Genomic DNA, 22277 nt, shown 5'->3' on the forward strand with positions numbered 1-22277 from the left:
GTAGATGTTGAAAGTATGTGTTTGTCTGGTTCAAACTTATGTATGTGCAAATCTCTGTATAAGTGAAGCATTAGATATGAATAGAAATCTGAAAGTTATGCAACTTGATCATGCAAATTACACAGATGAGTATACAAAAAAAACAGGGAGGTAACTTATATCTGTACACAAATGTCAGAAACCAAGAGATTGAATTTGTTGCCTTAATGGATACCTGTGACTTCCCAGAAGCTGATGTATTAACTGGTACTGAGTGTAAAGCATACAGCCTAATCTTTAAAAGTACCTGTGGCATAACTATAAAACAACCAAATTACACGATACAAAACTTTCATTAATTACTCTGATTATCATATAATTTGGTTGTTTTAAAGAGTACAGCCTGTTTAGGAATAAAGGATAAACAACATAGGAGAGGGATAGTGTGATGATAATGATATTGAATGATTTGAGTCCATTTAGAGTAGAAAGCTATGATTGCAATATTAGTAATAATTTTCTATGTAGTAATGAGGTTGAAGCCATCTTGTTTGAGATAAAGTGTAAAAAGATCAAATACATGGTGAGATGTTATTACAGACCTAGTGGATCAGTTGATGATGATAATCATGGGTGACTTTATTATTTAACACTGATTGGGCAGTGAAATCTCATGAAAAGATTGAGGCTGAATTTATTGAACTGTTACAAGACAATTTCCTTAAGAACATGTAACAGAAGGAATTTCAGTGCAAAGATTTTAGAGCTGATTATAATGCCAGATGGAGTTTCATTTAAAGATGTAACTGTTTATCTCCAGTTGGTGACAAGAATCATGTTTACTGACCTGGGAAGTGACTAGTTATATGGATGTTGCATTCAGAAAAGGTTACATGCTGAATTACAAACTGAAAAGAATACTAAATTCAATTCATGGTATTGGTTGTTAGTTGCATAGGGTATTGGTAATCCATTGGAAGTATTATTATTACGTGATACCTCCAGGAAGTCCAAAGACTTATCAAAGGAGGGCACCTACTCTACAACTCTCCATCTCCACTAACTGCAGCGAACCTCATCATCTACACCAACACCATCTACTGCCCACCACCACCACCATTAGTATTTTCACAGACAATCACAAACATCCATGCCCACGGCAAGATTCGAACCCACAGCCTTTTTGGCTGGAGAGCAGATATGCTAACCACCTGGCCAACCAGGCTGGCAAACACTGATTGATTCAGCTAGGGAGGCATGTAGTGAAGTTGTGTGTAAGGATAGAAAAATGAGAACACCATGGTGGACCCACGAAGTTAAAGATGCAATTCTGGACAAGAAGAAAGCATACTAAAATCATGGGAAGACATTGGTAAGAATATAGAAAGTAAATATCAGAAAGGTGGCAAAATGTTCTTGAGGCTATTGAAAAAGCTTAGAAATGAAGGAAAGAGTGCAGTAATAGGAATTAGAAATGATAAAGGTGATATGAAAACAAACTAAAGATATTCTGGCTTTTTGGAGTAATTATTTTGTTAAATGAAAAAAAGAAGTGACAGAACAATAGTAAAAAATATTCAAGAATAATAATACCAATATGTACTCCTGTTGGTATTATTATCAAGAATAATAATACCAACAGGAGTACATATTGATACTTGAAGAATCAAAGCTTGAAAGGCAGCTGATATAAATGATATTCAACCAGTAATGCTGAAATATGGGGGTATAAAAGTTTTACAGTAGATCTTGTAGTTCCCACACATGTGGGAACTATTATTTATTTATTTTTATACTTTGAACATACTTGAGACAGCGACACTTGGAAACCTATCAAAGAGACAATCAAATTACAAGACTTCCAAGAATAATAACATAATAAAATTAATTAAAAAATTTGAAGCTCTTAAGCAAGAACAGGAAAAATCATCTAAATCAAAGTTTTAACTCTCTCCTGATAAAGTTATCGTAAATAAATCCAGTTGCAACCTTTTAAATGTTGAAAACAATTAAAGCCCTTATTCTTAATAAGGGCTTTAATTTTGTTATGTCACCAAAATCCATTCCAAAGGAGCTGTTAACTAAAATTGAAAAGGCTACCTCTTTCCTTCCTACTCAAGAAGCTAATTTACTACATATGGAATCCATTTTTATTATCAACAATGCAAAAACCTCCCTACAGACAATATCTCTCCAACAGAATGTCAAGCAATAAAAAAAGTACAAAAAAAAACAAAGATATAATAATTCTACCTGCAGATAAAGGTAACTCCACTGTCATCCTGGATACTGAAGAATATAATAATAAAATGTTCCAATTATTACAAACCAATATTTACTCTATTTTTGACAGAGATCCAACTCATGAACTCCATAAACGTACAAACCCTTCTAAGAACTACAGTTTTCTAGAAATATTCAATTGTTTCTTCGTTCATTGCATCCTTTAATCCCTTGATTATGAGAATTACCAAAAATTCAGAAAGAAAATACTCCTCTTTCCTCGTAAATTCTGTTGATTTTGTTTCTAGTGTCAAAAACCTAAATATTCAAAAAAAAAGAAGTTTTGATGTCATTTTCCCTTCACAAATGCACCTACAACAGAAGTTCGTACTCTGCTAAAAGATAAATTATCAAAAAAAGTAATGTGTTTACAATTAACCCATTGTGTTAATTGTGGTTATTTCCAGTTTAAAGATACTATTTACAAACACAACTTTCATTTAGCCATGGATAATCCTTTTCGCCTATACTGGTGAATTTATATTTTGAAATGAAGAAAAAAAGCTATCTTTTCATTCCTTGAAACCTAGATTGTGGAAAAGATATATAGATGGCATCTTCCTAATCTGGAGTGATGGACTCGAGTCTTTAAAGAATTTCCTAGACCATCTCAACAGTCAAAACCCCAAAATCCAGTTTACTGCAGAATTAGAGATTGATAACTTTCTTCCGTTCCTAGATGCCATACTCATTTGTGTATCTGAGAAATTAAAAATCTCTATTTATGGGAAACCCACTCATACCAGTAGATATCTCCATGCACAGTCCCATCGCTATCCACCTCAAAAACAAACTTTGCATTATTTCTACGCTTGACAAACATGCTCGCTCCCTCCTCTGTGAAGAAGAAGATATTAACAAAGAACTTCAATTTCTTCTTACAACCTTTCAGCAAAATGGTTATTCAAAACAAACAGTAAATAGGCTACTATTCAATCCACCTCCTTGCCATATTGAAAATAGAAACAATAAAAAAAAAAAGGCTACATATCCCTACCATATATCATTTCCGTTTCCCCAAAATTAGCCAGAGTTCTCAAAAAATATAATATCCAGACTTATTTCATTCCTCTGCTTAAACTTCGTTCCTTGCTCAATACATCCAAGCAAAAAACATAACCTGAAATATCCTGGCATTTACTGTATTTGGTGCAACTGCAACATGCAGTTGCACCAAAGGTAGAGGTTCATGCAGTAGAGGTTCAGTGTAGTGGTTGAGACAGTTGTAGGTGTCCTCCCGGGATGAGTCTGACTCCTTGGAGGTGTCAGGAATAATAATATTTTTGGGATTGGCGCTAGCGTCGCCGTAGCACGTGGCAGTGAATTTGAGCTGTGCAGAAGAAAGTGATTTTTAATCGGTGAATAGTCCGCTTTTTTCCCCGTTTTTCTACGTTTTTGAGTGCTAAATTGTTTCTCTGAATACGAGTGTACTTCAGTGGTTATTTTTTGGAAGTTAGTTGCTGTCGCGATATAATATATTTTGGTACCGTCGGAATTGAACGCATAACAGTGAAAGACAAAACGAAGCTAAGTTACTGTATTTAGTTATATTTCATTTTATTTAATTATATTTAGTACTTAAATGTTCTGATGTTTGTACTTTTTTTTCCTCTTATTTATTAATTAAATAATTATTAAAGATTACGCTACTCGGCAGTAAGGAATGATGGTGGATTCGGCAGCAGTCGCAAGTGGCATAACGCCAAATCCTCCGCCATTTAAGAACTCAATTATTAGCAATATCATAAGGGACTTTGTGGCATGCAGTACTTGCGGCATGTATGCGTCTCGGGAATTACATATGTGGCTTGTTAAAGAGTGGAGAGCGTATGTGTGCAAAATGCAGGCAGTTGGAGGGAATAAGTACATTAGATATATCGATATCCGACTTTGTTGCTCCAGGAACAGGGAATGAATGTAGGAAGACAAGTAGTATGATAGGAGAGAATGAGAAAATAATAGTTGATAGTGTGGAAGGTGTGAGTGACTGTGGAAGTTTAGGAGATGGTTTTGTTTGGGAGAGTGAATTTAGATTAAGAGTGACTGACCTGCAGAGGGAGATAGATGAGTTGAAAGAAGAGGTGGAATGTCTTGTGAATGAGAGCAGAAGTATGAAAGATAAGATTAGGAGAATGGAAGAGATAAATGCAAGGCGAATCAGAGTAGGAGAGAGAGAGAATTTAGGGAGTATGAGTGAGAGGTATGGGGGTGCTAGAAGAGGAGAGAATGGAAACAGTAGAAGAGAGGGAATGAGAGAGAGGTATGGGAATGCTAGCAGACGAGAGGATGGAAACAGTAGGAGAGACGGAATGAGAGAGAGAGATATGGAAGTGCTAGAAGAGGAGAGAATGGAAACGGTAGGAGAGAGGGAATGAGAGAGATGTATGGGAGTGCTAGAAGAGGAGAGAATGGAAACAGTAGAAGAGAGAGGTATGGGAATGAAAGAAGAGGAGAGAATGGAAACAATAGGAGCGAGGGAATGGTAAGAAGTATAATGTATGGCGACTCAATGATCCGTGGTGTTCAAGATAGGATGCGTGAGGAGTGTTTGCCAGGAGGAACAATAGAAAGGGTGGCTATGGCAATTAAGAGAGGTGAAAGGGTGGATGAGATGATTGTGATGGTAGGAACGAATGACTTGAGTGGTAATGTAAGTCGGGCAGCGAGAGATATGAGATTTTTGCTTGAGACTGTACGGAAGAAGACAGAGAGAGGAAAAATAGTGTGCGTGTTGCCTAGGTATGATAATGATGAGCTGAGCAGAAGAGCGGTGATATTGAATGGCATAATAGCGAGAATGTGTGACAAGAGAGGACTGGTATATGTGGATGCTTGGAGTGTGTTTGAGGAAAGAGAGGAATTGTATGTGAGAGACCGTTTACATTTGAATGAGGAAGGACGTAGGCATCTGGAGAGATTGCTGTTCTGAACGAGTCAGTGTGTCCCAGGGAGGATGATAGCAGGGGTGGCCTCTTGTGGGAATGGATACTTGGGAGAAGGGAGACAATGTCAGGTAACACTGAGCCCAGTGGAGTCTAGAAGGGATAATGCTGGGTATAGAAACAATGGCATTTATATGCTTTATACTAATGCCAGGAGTATCCGGAATAAGGGAGAGGAATTGGTGGCGCAGATAGCATCAGCCTGGCCAAAAATTATTGCGATCACTGAGACGTGGTTGACAGAAGGGGATATAACAACAGGAATAGAAGTCGCTGGGTATAGCATTTTTCACCAGGATAGGAGGGGAAAGCGTGGTGGTGGGGTGCTGCTTATGATAAGTGATGACCCATGTCCTCTAAGAGTGGAGAATTTGGAAGGAAGTGAGACAAATGAATTTGAGAGCGTATGGTGTGAGGTAGAGGTAGGCAAGACAGGATATTTAGTGGGGTGTTGCTACAGACCCAGGAGCACAGAGGATGGGGACCAGGAGATGTTTAGACAGCTAAGTTTGGCAAGTGCAAGAAGAATGATTGTTATGGGAGATTTTAACTTCAGTAGTATAAATTGGAGAGAGGAAGATGCATGTAGCAATAGGGTAATGGAATTTCTAGAATTCTTGAGGGACAAATGTCTTAGGCAACATGTAACAGAGGGAACAAGAGGTTCAAAAGTTTTGGATTTGGTTATAGCATCAGAAGAGTTGATAATAACTGAGTTGACGTCTCTCCCACCAGTTGGAGAGAGTGACCATATGGTGTTGACTTGGAAAATGAATAGACATGCAGGAGTATCAAAGAGACGGGAACTTATGTGGAATTATAAGGCAGGTGATTATAATAGTCTTAGACGTCAACTTTGGGAAGTTTCACGGAGAGAGGAATTGGAAGGCCGGGATATTACCAGTGCGTGGGAAATTGTGAAAGAATATTTGTTATCAGCAATGGTAAGTTGTATACCACGAGTGAAGAAGAGGACGCAATTTGGAGTAAAGTGGATGACAAACAATATTAAACAGGAATTGCATGCGAAAAAGAGGCTATGGAAGAGATATAAGGAGACAGGTGAAGAGATGCATGAGCAATATAAGACACAGGCCAGAAGAGTGACTAGTGTGTTAAGGAAAGCAAAACTGGAATATGAGAGGAGATTGGCCCTAAGATCCAAAGAAAATCCTAGGGAATTTTTTAGCTATGTGGCCAGCAGGAGGAGAAATGACTGTGGGAGAATGATATTGTGGGATAAAAATGGGAATAGAGTGACTGATGCAGAGGACATAGTGAAATTGTTCAATGAACACTTTATTGGAGTATTTCATCCTAGAGGAGTCAGTTTTAATGCTAGAGGGATAGGACTGGTTCGAGGTCTGCAGGTACAGGAGGAGAGTGTGTTTCAGATACTGAGTACTCTGGATGTCAGTAAAGCTGTGGGACTGGATGGTATTTCGCCACGAGTTTTGAGAGAATGTGCTAGGGAATTGACAGTACCTTTAACGTGGCTTTTCAATGAAAGTCTGGCTTTGGCAAAGGTGCCCAGGGAATGGAAGGAAGGTAAGATAGTGCCATTGCATAAGGGTGGTAACAGACTGGAAGTGTCTAATTATAGGCCAGTCTGTGTGTCATCAGTAGTTGATAAGATCTTGGAGAAAGTAGTGAGGGACCGTATACAGCATTGGGCAGATGAGGATAATGTTATCTGTGAGAATCAACATGGATTTGTGAAAGGACGCTCTTGTTTTAGCAATATGCTAGCCTTTTATAATAAAGTTACAAGAACATTAGATGAGGGAAAGGCATATATTGCAATTTTCTTAGACTTGGCAAAGGCATTTGACAGGGTGCCACATGATAAGCTGATATTTAAGTTGCAGCACATGGGTCTGGATGTCAGATTGGTCAACTGGATTCAGGATTGGCTGTCTGATAGGTATCAGAGAGTTGTGTATGGTGGAGCAGTTTCCAGGAGGCAGAGGGTTACAAGTGGGGTCCCACAGGGCTCAATACTAGGACCTATATTGTTTAACCTTTATATCAATGACATAGCCAGTGGATTGCAGGGGGATATTCAGTTGTTTGCAGATGATGCAAAGCTGGGAAGGATTATTTGTAATAGTGCAGATATGGTAGCCCTGCAAGAGGATTTAAATAAGCTAGATAGATGGGCAAATGAATGGGGGTGTCAGTTTAATGCAGCAAAATGTAAGGTCTTGAGGTTTGGGAAACATCGATGGGATGCTGCATACTCTATGGGAGGAGTTATACTGGAGGAAGTAGGGGAGACAAGAGATCTGGGGTTGATGATTGATAGAAACCTGAAGTTTAGGGGACATATTGCAAAGGTGGTGAAGGTAACACAGAGGATTGCTGCTATTATGAGAAGGACACTGACCTGCAGAGATAAGAGGGTTATCATTCCGTTGTATAAGTCTCTGATCAGACCACACTTGGACTATTGTTCTCAGATTTGGTCCCCAGGATTTGAAGGGGATAAATTAACTGTGGAAGGGATACAAAGACGGATGACAAAGATGGTTTCAGGACTGTACAAGGATAGTTATGAGGATCGGCTGAGAGAATGTGGACTGCAGAGTTTGGTGGATAGAAGAAGGAGAGGTGATATGATTGAAACTTTTAAACTGTTGAGAGGTGGTTACAGGGTTGACACTGGGGAGTTCTTTCGCTTGGTTGATCAGCGAGAAGGAGTGATGACAAGAGGCCATCCCTGGAAGTTATGAAAGGAAACTGTGAGCAAGAGGGTAAGGAGTGGTTTCTTTGTGTGGAGGGTGGTTGAGCCGTGGAATGCATTGCCTGATGGAGTGGTGGGAGCGAGAACGGTCAGTGAGTTTAAAGAGTGGTATGATAGACTTTGTGTTTCTCAGGGGGGGACCTCCCCTCGATGAGTCTTGACAGACTTTGTCTTAGGAAGGACCTCCCTCGATGAGTCTTTTGACTCCTTGGAGGCCTGAATAATAATAATAATAATAATAATAATGCCTTATTTCGGGCAGACCGAAAAAAATCCATCAAAGCATGTCTAGAGGAACATAAAGAGACATCACATATGGCAGAATCAGAGCAAATGCTACGTCCTGAATTCTGCTTACACTAACGACGAAAATTCTATCATTCATCTAGTCATGTAGGACAAATCAGACAATATCTTTCAATGCTATGATGAACTGGAAAAAATAATTGTAGAATCTAAAGAAATCGTTGTCCACCCAGTACATCTCAACACTAACCTCAGCTATAATCTCTCAGACTGTCATTGTGCTGCTATCCAACTTTGGTATTCACAAGACACTGAACGTGTGTGTGCGCCTGACAATGAAGAGATACACAGAAAGGATTCAAACGTTAATACATTAACGCTTTAATGTATAGATTTTCTTTCGCAATGTTTGTTGGTAGTTCCCTCACGTTATGCACCAGAAGAGTTCTAAGAAGATGAAACTAGTTGTTCAGTTTATTTAAATTAAAATAGTGTTTCTTTTTTTTATCTCTCGGCTTATAGTCATTTAATCTGTTTCAAAAATATGTCTCTCAGCTGAGTAAATCAATTATATCATAGGAATAAAACTAAATATGAGAATTATAATGGGATTTCTCTATGTGTTCCAGGTAAGATTTATTCAAGCATACTTGAAAAGAGGTTCAGAAAATTGTGGAAGAGGATCTCTGAGAAAGGTTCAGGACAAATAGAGGTTGTCGAGTTCAGATTTTCACTTTACAACAAACAGTTTAGAAAAAATATGGGAATATAACAAGGATTTATACTTTAATTTTGTAGATCTAGAAAAAGCATGAGGTGTCCAGAGAAAAGCTTTTCAACACACTACAATTTTTGGGGTAAATGAAACACTTGAAGAGCAATACATAGTCTATATTTAAGTTATAAGTCAGCAGTTAGAATTGAAGGTAATACAGAAGATGGTTTGAAGAAAAATCAGGTTAAGACAAGTGTATACACTATCTTCACCCTTTTTTTAAATTTTTTTATTCATCTTTTATATGGATTGCTGAAAGAAAGTGGCATATAACCTGATATTAGAATTGCAGATACCAAGCTTAAGTTTTTACTTTATGCAGATGATGCTGTACTCCAAAACAAATTCAGCACAAGTCTCCAGGATTCTCTAAATAAATTGAATAACAGCTGTGAGAAATTTGGCATGAAAATGAGCAGTAAAAAAAGATCAAAACTATGAAAACTGGCAGGAATATATAAAACTTTCAACTGCATTCTCAATTGAGAACCTACAGAACAAGTAAAATATTTCAACCATTTAGGCACAATTTTTGCTAGACATAACAAATTAAACATTAAAATAGACAAGTGAATATGCAAAGTTGGTATGGTGGGGGAGCTAGCTGAATAAATTTATATGGAATAAGAGAGAAATTAGCCAAAACACTAAAGTAGCAGTATACAAGAGTGCTCAAACGTTTTCAGTTATGGATCTGAGAGTTAGAAATAAAGTCTTCAGGGCCTCAAACTAATTTGATGAAATACTAGAGACCATAAATATGAGTGAGTTCTGAGAAAAATTAAGGGGTGTAAATTGATGGCAAAATCTTAAAAATTAAGATATTAAGAAAGAATTCAATAAGCATTCAAGAATATGTGAGCAGAGCTAATCTAAGGTACATTGTCATAGATGAGAGAGGAAAGGTTAGCAAAACAGGTGTTTGATGCTAAGATAGCAGGAAAGAGACCCAAAGGAAGACCAAGATCTAAATCTGTCTTTTTTGGCACATATGACCAAGTATGTTTATTAAGTCAGAAGTGCTGGAGAAGACCAAAATATTAAATATGCCAATACTGAAGTGTTAACAAGTGATGGTACAATTTGAAAGAAAATATTAATAGATCAGTAATAATGTAAACTTAATCATGTAGTACAACATGAAATATTATTATTACATGATATTAAAAGATACATCAGTGATGTAATATCAGAATGTGTCCCTATAGTTTGAAGAATAAATGGGATAAGAGTGAAATGGATGTACAATCTTATTAAGCAAGAGATTCTTAAGGAAAGATGACGAGGAAGGAATACTATGTGCATAAGTATGATATCAGTTACGAAATAGAAGATGTCAAGAAATTGTATTCTTGGTTTTATCCTTTATCCAAGTGTAAGCAAACAAAGTTTGCACATGAAGTATCTTCACGATTGTGCTATTTGGTGAAAAAGAAAACCCCTTTAACATCTATCAGTTATGAATATTATAAGGTGCAGGCAAGAAGAGTTACAAGTTGTACTAAATATGAGTATGAAAAGAAATTGATTCTACAAACTCAAGACAACCCAAAAGAGTCCTCTCATTATGTTTCAAAAAGAAAGAATGAATGAAAACATTCCTAAATGAAGATGGTAATGCAGGTGGCTGATGCAGAAGAGATTATTTAATTATATGTGCTCATTTTGCAAGTGGTATTTCAGTATGGAGCTCAATGATACCATTACACTGAATGAAAAAAACTCAGGTTTATGAGGAATATTTTGAAAGTTTTTTTCACTTGGTTATGGTATAAATTAAAGATGCCAAGAAATTATATTCTTTCATCCTTTATCCAACTGTAAGCAAACAGAGTTTGTGCATGAAGTCACTTCACGACTAGACTATTTGTATATAGAGGCTAATGACCTCACGTCATTTGCCTTAGTATCTCGTAACACACTGCACATATCCTTACGGATATAATGCTATGCATTATGGGAAGGGCCTCTACCCAGACCGGTTTCGACCTTTATTGATGGTGGGAGCCAGACCCAGAAGTGATACCAAGGTCGAAGTAATGCAGGCGTCATATTTCCATATACAAGTATCCAAAGGTTGTCACACTTATTACTAAAATACTCTGGATTAGAAATAGATAAAAATATTTTTCACTTGGGTTACTAAAGGAAGCTTACACTTGGATTAAGGAATAAACCAAGAATATAATTTCCTGGCATCTTTAATTTATAGTATAATCAAGTGAAAAAAACTCAACATCTGTCTCTAATCCAGAGTATTTTAGTGAAAAGGTGTTGACACCATTTGGCTATTAGTATCATTTCTGGGTCTGACTCCTACTGATGAGAGATTTTGAAAGTTTCGACTGAGAAAAATCTCAGTTGAAACCGGTTTGGAAAGTGGCCCTTCCAATAATGCATAGCATTATGCATCTCTGTAAGGATGTGTGTTGCATTATGGGATACCAAGGCAATTGATGTGCAGTCATTAGCCTCTATATACAAGTAGCTTAATCATGAAGTGACTTCACACGCAAACTTTGTTTGCTTACACTTGGATTAAGGATGAAACCAAGAATATAATTTCTTGGTATCTTTAATTTATTTATGAGGAAAAGGTACTAGAACTGTTGCATAAACTAAATAAGAATTCGGCAATAGGAGCTGATGGGATATCAGTGCAGGTACTATAAGTGTTCAGCTGAACTGACTGTGTAATTTGAGTCTCAGCACTGGAAAGATTCTATAACAGTGGAGAGAATTTATGATATTATTGCCTGAGGGTCATACAGACACTGATGCATTTAATTTTCAACCTAACAGTATCTTTGGGGTCTGGCAATTGATACTTTAGTTTGGAAAGGTCGGTAAGAGAGAACTTACATCCAGAAAAGAGTTGACAAACAATGCGTTTTGAATAAACAGTATGGGTTTACTAAAGGAAGCCTATGCTTGAATAACTTGCTCACATTTTATAATAATGTTAAGTTAGACAAGAGAAATTGGTATATCATGATACTTTTGGACTTTGCTAAAGCTTTGACAGGATTCATCACTGAAGGCTGTTGCATAAGTTAGTAGATATAGGATTGAATTATAAACTATTAGTTTGGATAAGAAGATTGTTGACTGACATATCAGAAAGTGATGTATAGGGAGTTTGAGTCTGAAAGATTTATGGTGACCTCTGGTGCACCACAGGGATCACTATCTTCCTCATTAATGACATTGGGAAGGATTTGACAGGAAATATATAACTATTTCTTTATGATGCAAAGATAAGTAGGGTAATTGGAATATGGTTGATATGCAGTACTTGTAGAATGATTTGAATAGGCTGGAATTGTGGGCATGTGAAAATGGCTCTCATTTTATTATTAGTAAATGTAAAGTTTATGTACGTTGATGTGTTGAGATATCTAGTAGTGTGTTATATTGGTAGGACTATGCTAGAAGAAATTGATCAGGCTAAAGATCTTGAAGTTTTAATAGATAGGAAATTGAAGTGAGGGTAATTTCAATGCTAAAACGAACATTGGCATGTTTGTTTAATAAGGGAATCAATTTGCTCCTTTACCGAGGCCTTGATTCCAACTCATCTGGACTATTGTCTGCAGATGTTATCTAGTTTCTAAGGTGATTAGATACAGAGTGTAAAGATGATATCAAGACTGCAGAATGAAGATTATGGGAACAGATTGAGAATTTGTGGACTGCAGATGCAAATAGGAGAAAGAGGTGGGGGGGGGATATGACAGAAATCTACAAACTTCTGAAAGTATCATACAGGATAGTAGTAGGTGGAATTTTTCATTTTATGCAGGGTGGGGAGAGGCATCCATGAAAGTTGAGAGCCAATGCATTCGATGGGGCAAGAGCTAGATTTTTCTCTAGATTGGAATGATTTACCTTTTGAGGTGGTGAGTGAAGGTAGTGTGAATGAATTCAAGAGAAGGCATGACAGTTGGTATAGATGATACGTGGCTTTTTTCAATGAGTTCCTGACTCTTTGGAGGTCTCTGGTAATAATATGTATATATATATATATATATATATATATATATATATGAATGATCATTAACTCGGTTAACATACATATTTTTTAAAAGAACTGAATGACTAGAACTGAGATTTAAGTAAAAAGGTTTTAATATTAAAACACTACTAGTTTCGGCTTGTAACAGCTTTTTCGGCTAATCCTAATGATGAAAGCCAAAGTCACAAAGTTTGCTGGGAAAAATCTACTAACATCTTCCATTGCAATGATGACCTAGAGAGAAAAATCGTAGAATCTAGGGAAATCATCTTCAATCCTGTTCATCTAAATAATAACTTGAGCTACAACCTCCCAGATAGTCATTCAGCTGTAATCATGTACTGGCATTCATGAGATGCTACTAGCACGCACTTTCCCAACAATACCACAAACGAAAGAACAGCTTTAAATACAACCACGTTTTAATGTTAATTATGTATAGAGACTCTCTGTGATGTTCTTAGTTTATTTAAGCTTCAGCGTTTTAGTGTTTTTTCCTTTTTTCTTTCTTTTATAATGTCACCTGATGAAAGCTGTTACAAGCCAAAACTAGTCGTGTTTTTATATTAAAACTTTTTTACTTAAATCTCGGTTCTAGTCATTCAATTCTTTAAAAAAAAATTATATATATATATATATATATATATATTAATGTTATGTAATACAGCTAGGTATTTTGTCTTTCAAAATATTTTAGCAGTGTAGACCGAACTGTTTTCTCTTTTCTTGCATCAGGATATTTAAATGCTGCATCCTCATTTGCACCAGCTGCTTTACTGATAATCTTAACACTATGCAGCCGAATTTGATTTTTAAATCAAACCAACCAAAACTTGCATTAAACATTTCTCTACTTCATTATTTTTTTTCTTTCACTCTCTTAAATAGATTTAAAGCTTTTGTCTAAAGGGCTACTCTGCTAAGGGCAGTGCATTTTTTTTTTTATTGCAATCCTCAATCCATACAGTTAAAAGATGCTTTTGTTCTATCATTGTACACTTCTATTCCTTTTAGATTTTTGCAAACCACAAAAGGCTGATGCAACTTTATCTTTTCTTTTATTTCCCTTAAGTGCTCTAAAATATTCCGTACCAAGGCATTCCAACATCTCGTCCTATTTCAGAGTTGTTATGATCACGTTCATGTTTTTCAATCACATCAAATTTTTGCTCTAATAATGAGCCTTTTCTTTTTTGCATTCATAGTGTTTTTATTTAAGTAATCTTTTGTCCATTTTGTTAAGGGTACTTCTTAAAATGATTAAAACAAATCACAAACTAACATAACATATAACAAACTAATGGTAACCCAGTAACCTTAACTGTGCACACACTAGCCTCACATTTTTAACTGAATTTTCGTTTGCATTAAATGCAACCTGGTATTCTTTTCCTTTCTTTTAGGCTTGCACGGTGATCCGAATGCATTTTTGGAAATTATGGAGACAACTACCGTGTTTGAATAAAAACTTTAGTTTACTATTACTAAAATTTTACAATTCGACGTTTCGACCTTTATGTTAAGGTCATCTTCTGGAGCGTACAAATATACACAGGAAACAAGCTATACTACAATCATACTCGAGAAAAAATTCCACAGGTTGAAACAACGACAAAATATGGCAGCCAATCAGAGGACTTCCTCCCCAAGAAACAACAATGAACAACAAACAAGGGAGACAAGGAGCGACCAACCACCGACAAGCAAGAACCATGTGATCAACTTATCAAGCCACACCCTGAACAACGGCGAACTCACGCTGCTGAATAAAGGACTGAACTACGCAATAGCGCCTAAAAAGGTAAACAAATTAGATTTTATCTACCACATTGAAAGAGGCATCAGATCCCTACCTAACAACATAGCAGACAAAATACGACTAGAAACCAGTAATGTCCTAAATACCAAGAAAACCATACAGAATAACCTGACTAAAACAGAATTAGCAGCAATTAAATCGTTAAAAGCCAAACAAAACATAATAATAACGAAAGCTGATAAAGGCAGTGCCACTGTTGTCCTTGACAGGTCAACATACATACTGCAAATGAACCAACTAGTAGCCGATAACAACACATATAAAATGATGAATTATAACCCAACAAAGAGGATAAAGGACAAAACAGAAAAACTATTAAAGTCCGTCACTTCTTGGCCACCAGACACAGTTAAAAAACTCAAACCCCACTACGCCCGCCCCCCCAGAATATATGGGGTTCCGAAAATACACAAACAAAATGTGCCCCTTCGACCAATAGTGGAAGGAATAGACAGTCCCAATTACCACCTAGCCAAGAAATTAGCGGCAACACTCAAGGAGTTGGTAGGTCATTCCCCCTCCTACGTAAAAAACACACAACACTTTATAAACATAATCAAAAACATAACACTCGACAAAGATGACTTATTAGTCAGTTTTGACGTTTCTGCCCTTTTCACTAATGTCCCCATCGATGACACAATTCTCCTACTACAGAACAAATTTGCGCCCGACATTACGGCCCTCTTTGCCCACGTACTAAAGTCCGGTTACTTCGTGTGGCAACACAAATTCTACCTACAAAAGGAAGGTACGGCCATGGGCTCACCATTATCCCCCCCCAATCGCGAACTTCTACATGGAAACCTTTGAGCAAAGGGCTCTTGATTCCGCCACGCTTCGACCGACGATCTGGCTCAGATACGTTGACGACGTGTTCGCGATCTGGCCGCACGGTCGACAAACGCTAAACACATTCCTCAGCCACCTAAACAAACAACACGAACGCATACAATTTACCATCGAAATCGAAAACCAAAATTCGCTCCCGTTCCTAGACACACTAGTTACACGTCTTCCTTCAGGCAATCTATCCTTCACGGTCTACCGAAAACCTACACACACGGGCCAATACATACATGCGAATTCATATCACCACCCAGCACAAAAATATGGAGTCATAAACACCCTTAAAAACAGAGCCACAACTATTTGCTCTAACCAGCAGGCCCTAAAACAAGAACTAAAAATCATTAGTGACACATTCATAAACAATGGCTATAACAAAAATACTGTCAATAAAATACTCTATAAAACCACAACAAAAACGAATCTAGACTACAGCAAAACCATAGCCATCCCATACATTAAAGGGTTATCAGAAAAAATCAACAGAATCCTACAACATTATAACCTTAATGCCACCTTTAAACCACCCACTAAACTTAAAACCTTATTCAGCTCCTCTAAGGACCCTCTCCTCCCATTAGCACATCCTGGAGTCTACTGCATCCGCTGCACCTGTAACTTACCGTACATTGGTGAAACAGGACGGACAATCCCTATACGCAAAAAAGAACACATTAGACACATTAAATATAACCATTATGGTGAAGCAGGCCTCTCAGACCACGCACTCAACACCTTACACCAAATCAACTGGAAAAGCACCTGCTCCTTACACCGTACAAAAACATGGTACGAAAGAAAATTTAAAGAATCCTGCGAAATCCTGATAAACCACCCAAATATCAACAATAAAGATGGTATGAAAATTCCAAGGATCTGGATGGCACACATTCAGCCAACCTAATTTGAAAGATTCAATACAAGTCAGGACTCTAGCCAATCTGCTATTATTAGAAACCATTCCACTCCAACTGGCTGGAATGATGTTAATAAAATGTTAATATATGTATATAGTAGACAACACAAATAATAGGACTTTAGCGCTGATGTACAATTTTTTTTTTCCCACCAGAGGTCAGGCCAACAATTGTGGTAGCGGTTAGTCAGTGTCTTTAACGAACCAGTATGATTGTAGTATAGCTTGTTTCCTGTGTATATTTGTACGCTCCAGAAGATGACCCCAACATAAAGGTCGAAACGTCGAATTGTAAAATTTTAGTAATAGTAAACTAAAGTTTTTATTCAAACACGGTAGTTGTCTCCATAATTTCCAAAAATGCAACCTGGTATCATTATACAGTTTGCACTCAATTGGATATTGAATTATTCAAACTTGCATTAATTGCAACCTAGCATTGATGTTTATCATGTTTAATGTGTGTTATAAATGTAAAAATTTCTAAATTATTATATCATTTTATTTTCATCAGAACCTTATCATCCTTTCAGAACCCTAATAATGAATACACAAGAATGCATGTTTGTTGTAACATCCTGTATCAAAGGAGTGCGATGTAACAAAATCAGAAAAATATTTACAAGGAAATTTCACAAATCCAGTCCTACAGACAAAGCGATTTGTGAACTTGTGAACAAATTTACATAAAAGAACTGGATCTGTACATACACGACATGACATCAAAGACAACAGTTCATAGAAGCTTGTGTTCAACGCTGATGAAAAAAGCTTATCACATTCAGGTACTGCATGTCCTAAATGAAGAGGATTATCCAAATCAAGCAGCAAGGTGTGCAGAATTTGTGGATCAGATCAAAAATGGAGGTTTGTTGAATAACATATTATTCAGTGATGAGGCGACTTTCCATGTGATATGATTTTTTCACTTTCCACGAAATTTAAATCGTATCACATGTCCATAAGGATATGTGCAAAGCACATATCCTTATGGACATGTATAATAGGATACTAATTTTGCATTATGGGATACTAAGGCAAGTGATGTGAAGTCATTAGCTTCTATATATGAGTTGCCCAGTTCTGAAATTACTTCCGGTGCAAACTTTGTTTGCTTACTGAAGTTGAAAGTTTATTTTTCACTTGGTTAGAGTATAATAAAATTAGTTTAATCCTTTATCCAAGTGTGAGCAAACAAAGTTTGCACCTGAAAGTATCTTCAGGACTGGGGTAAGGTGGTACAACACCAGGGCAACTCGTTGCAAAGGTGGAGCAAGATACCAACACTCTTATCTCAGTATCTCCTATAATGCAAAACACATTTCCTTGTGGATATGTCTAATGTTATGCATTAAGGGAAGGGCCACTACCCAGACTAGTTTCAACCTTTATTGAGGTCTCTTCAGTGGGAGCCAGGCCCAAGTGGAGATACCAGGCAGAAGCATTAGCAGGTCATCTTTCCCTGGTGTTGTACCACCTTACTCCAGTCCTGAAGATACTTTCAGGTGCAAACTTTGTTTGCTCACACTTGGATAAAGGATTAAACTAATTTTATTATACTCTAACCAAGTTAAAAATAAACTTTCAACATCTTTCTCTAAATCCAGAGTAATTTATTAAAAAAAAGGGTGGCACACTATTTGGCAACTCCTATAGGTAGAGATGACCTGCTAATGCTTCTGCCTGGTATCTCCACTTCGGCCTGGCTCCCACTGAAGAGACCTCAATAAAGGTTGAAACTAGTCTGGGTAGTGGCCCTTCTCTTAATGCATAACATTAGACATATCCACAAGGAGATGTGTTTTGCATTATAGGAGATACTGAGATAAGAGTGTTGGTATCTTGCTCCACCTTTGCAACGAGTTGCCCTGGTGTTGTACCACCTTACCCCAGTCCTGAAGATACTTTCAGGCACAAACTTTGTTTGCTCACACTTGGATAAAAGATTAAACTAATTTTATTATTTGTTTGCTTACACTTGGATAAAGGATTAAACCAAGAATACAATTTCTTGGCATCTTTAATTTATGCTATAAGTTTCCGGTCTTACATGAGTGGAATCAACATTAATAAACAAATACTACAGGATTTATCTATCTTAATATTATTCCAAAGATATCTTTCAACATCTTGTAGATCAGACCAGTGTGTGTCAAACACATCCTCTGACTATAGTATTTCATTTTTTAAATTAAGGGGAAATTAAATCCCACATTGTTTTAAAACCGAATAAGAAACTCAAAGATTGGAAGCAGAGAGTTTCATGCCGAATATAGTAAACTATATCGCCAAAATGAAGCCTATTGGCTCTTTATATTTAAGAATTTCATTTTATTTTTTCTCACCATTATCATCATCAAATTCCAGATGTGTAACCTCAAGGGAGGTTGTATGATAGTGCTACATGAAAAGTTTATATCATTATTAATTTCTCATCAATAGCTTTCCTTTCTTCTAAATTTTTATTTATTTCATTTTATTTTTTTATCTAGTATTTGTTATTTAGAAGAATTGAAAAAGTACAAGCAACATAACTGGTGTTTTGATAACACCAGTTATGTTGGTTGTACCTTTCTTGAAGTCTGATGTAGAGGTTTTTTTTTTTTTTCTTTACCCACTAGCTGATGTCCACCCTGGTTCTCAAATGAAAACAGCTGGGGCCATGTTAATTTAATTGTTAGTTATTTTGCTAGTTCAATTTTTCTAAATACGGAAATCTCTTCTCATTTATGACATATGATAAAATTATTTTATTTTAGATATTAGGAAATCTTTGTGTTTCAGTATAATTCTCATTTTAGAGGAATAAATACTTAGATGGGCCATCATTATTTGAAACAGCATCCTTGAGAAAACAAAGCTACCTTTTATTTCAGTCTTCAAGAAGTGTGCAGAAAAGTTTTGTCCTGAATAAATTTGAAAATTAAAACTGTCTTCATCTCTCTCTTTCCCATACAGCATTTTTTAAATTATTCTTTATAGCCCAAAGTAGTATTTTATGCATGGTTTGGGTCAGGATTCCTTAAGTTTCAAAGAAGCATTATTGTTGTTGAAATTAATGCAATTCAGAGTTAGAGAACTTTGGAGCAAAGGAAATTTAGCTTATTATTAACTTATGGTCCTGATAAAATAATCAGTCAGAGCCAGACTTCATGTCATTTATTCATTTGAATTTCATAATCACACTCTGAATTTTAAGCAAAATGCCATATTTTTTAATTAAAATCATTCAAAATCAGATCCGTATTCTAATATAACATATTTCTTTGTTCTTGTCTATAAATTATTTAGGATTATTTAAAAGAAAATTTCTATTAATATTTTGAAACATTTCCTTTATTTTTCTTTGCAGGTATTGATTCATTAACTGTTTCTTGCAAAGTTGAGAAAGTAAAAGGCATAACCAACACATATTTGTTTACTCTGGAATTGCACAACTTACATCTGTTGAAGATAGCTCCTGAATTTTGGCATTTAGTAGCAGTTGTAAATGAACAATTCACAGATGACAGTAGACCATCTTTGTGTAAAAGTGTTCCCTTAACAGTAGGTAATGAAAGAGCTATGTTTTAAAAAAGGATTTTGAATCATTAAATCTAAGTTTTTTTTTTCTAATTAAAATATTTAAGCCGATGGGGAATTCTCTAAATATTCAAAAGAAACATTAAGTCCATATATTTTACCAAACTAAAGGAGCCACAAGTTTGCTTTATTTTTATGAAATTGAAGTTTTGTTGTATGATAGTATGTGTGTTTCAGCATAAAATTAATATATAATGGATACAACAAAACTACCATTCAAAAAAATTATTGATAATTGTTATCTTTCTACCAGACTATAATCAGATTTGAAAAGAATTTCAATACCTTGCTGTAAAGGGACTTCAGAAAAAATAGCTAGCAAGGATACAGTACCCTATCACACATTTATTATATGTATAAATTTACAATATTTAGATTTGTATTTTTCCATATTATTCTGCTTTAAATATCCAGTAAATCTTGTTTATCTTAAATGACCTGCTCTTTTACTCTGTTTTCTATTATTCTTTCCTAGAAACTGAATTCCTAGCTATTTATTTTAAAATTCATTACTTTTTCTATTTTTCTGTTTATTTCTAAATTCACAAATGTTTTATATTTTTCTGTTGATATTTCCATGTTATATTTTTGACAAATCTGTTTGGAAATTAAATACTTCTAATTGTAAATTATCTTCTGTGTCATTGACCAATACTACATCATTGCAGAGTAGATTATATGATAAGAATGATAAGATTTACTATCTTATCATTAATTTTTATTCCATTTATTATTATCGAGAAAAACCTCCAGGGAGTCAGGGACTCATTGAGGGAGGCCACATACCACATGCACCAGCTGTCATACTTGTTTTTGATTTCATTCACACTATTTGCACATACAACATCCAATTGCAGTCCATTCTAATCATGCACCACTCTTTGAAAGAAAAATCTACTTCTCACCCCCTTTCTTCACATCATTCATTCTCAGCTTCCAAGGATTTCATCTCATCCTTTCCCCACCATCCATAAAATGAAGAATTCTATCAACTGAAATCCTGTATGAACCTTTCAGAAGTTTGTAAATCTCAATCATATCATCCTTATTTTCCTCTTTGCTAGTGTCTGCAGTCTACAAGGTCTAGATAAGTGACCTCTTATCTAGGCCTTGTAAAGAGGCAAAATGACATTCTTATCTTTACATGTCAAAGGTTGTTTCAGCATTGCAATTATCCTCTGAGTTGTATTTACAATCTTTGCTATATGACCCCTGAACTTCAACTTCCGTATCTACTAAAACTCCAAGATCCCTAGATTGATCATTTTCTTCTAGCATAATCCCACCAATATAATATGACATTAGATATCTAATCTAGCATGACTTTACATTTACTAGCATTGAACTGACATCCATTTTCCCATGCTCACAATTCCAGCCTATTCAAATCATTCTGCAAGAACTGCATATCAGCTGCATTTCTGATTACCCTGAATCTTTGCATCATCAGCAAATAGCTGTATGTTGCCTGTCAAATCCTTCTCAATGTCATTAATGTACAGATTGAATAACAGTGGACCAAGGACTGGTCTTTGTGGTTCAGCACTGGTTGCCTTAAATCTTTCAGATCACATCCCCCACATACCACTTTTTGATATGTCAGTCAGTTATCCTCTTATCTATGCTAATAATTTATAATGCAGTCCCATATTTTCCAATTTATGAAACAGTCTTCCATGCTGTATTCTGTCAATAACCTTAGCAAAATCCAAAAGTATCATGGTATATCCATTCCCCTTGTCTAACTGAATGATAAGATTATTATAAAGTGTGAGCAAGTTTCTAAAACATGACATTTCCTTAGTAAACCCATGCAGTTCATTGCAAAGTAGAGATTCTCTGTCAACCCATTTCTGAATGCAAATCCTAACCAACTTTTCTAAAATCTTCACCACTACTCCAGAGTACTAACCAGAACACATGCCATTAAAAGATCTCCATGTTCTGCTGTAATCCCAAATAACTTCTCAATATATGTTCATTTTTAATATGATACTGCCACTGATATCATCTGCTTTCTTTTTGTAATTCTTCTCAAAGCATAATCATGCTTTGTTTCCCCCATTCCATCAAGTGTTTTATTTCTAACCCAGATCCATATGTGGATATCGGTTTAAACACTGTGTTG

General features: G+C 36.0%; 1 protein-coding gene across 3 annotated transcripts in view; it reads left to right on the forward strand.

The window, feature by feature from the left end:
- The window catches only part of LOC150099299 (uncharacterized), a 111154-nt gene that overhangs the window by 71545 nt on the left and 17332 nt on the right, over positions 1–22277 (forward strand). For all 3 annotated transcript variants that reach the window (XM_090404017.1, XM_090404019.1, XM_090404020.1), the window contains one exon: positions 19920–20117. In XM_090404017.1, coding sequence (XP_090260143.1) covers positions 19920–20117 — 198 coding nt within the window. The remainder of the gene's footprint in view (positions 1–19919; positions 20118–22277) is intronic.

This window comes from Typopeltis vanoorti, chromosome 14 (genome assembly GCF_054136105.1).
Source record: "Typopeltis vanoorti isolate ZY-2024b chromosome 14, IOZ_Tvanoo_1.0, whole genome shotgun sequence".
Classification (NCBI taxonomy): domain Eukaryota; kingdom Metazoa; phylum Arthropoda; class Arachnida; order Uropygi; family Thelyphonidae; genus Typopeltis; species Typopeltis vanoorti.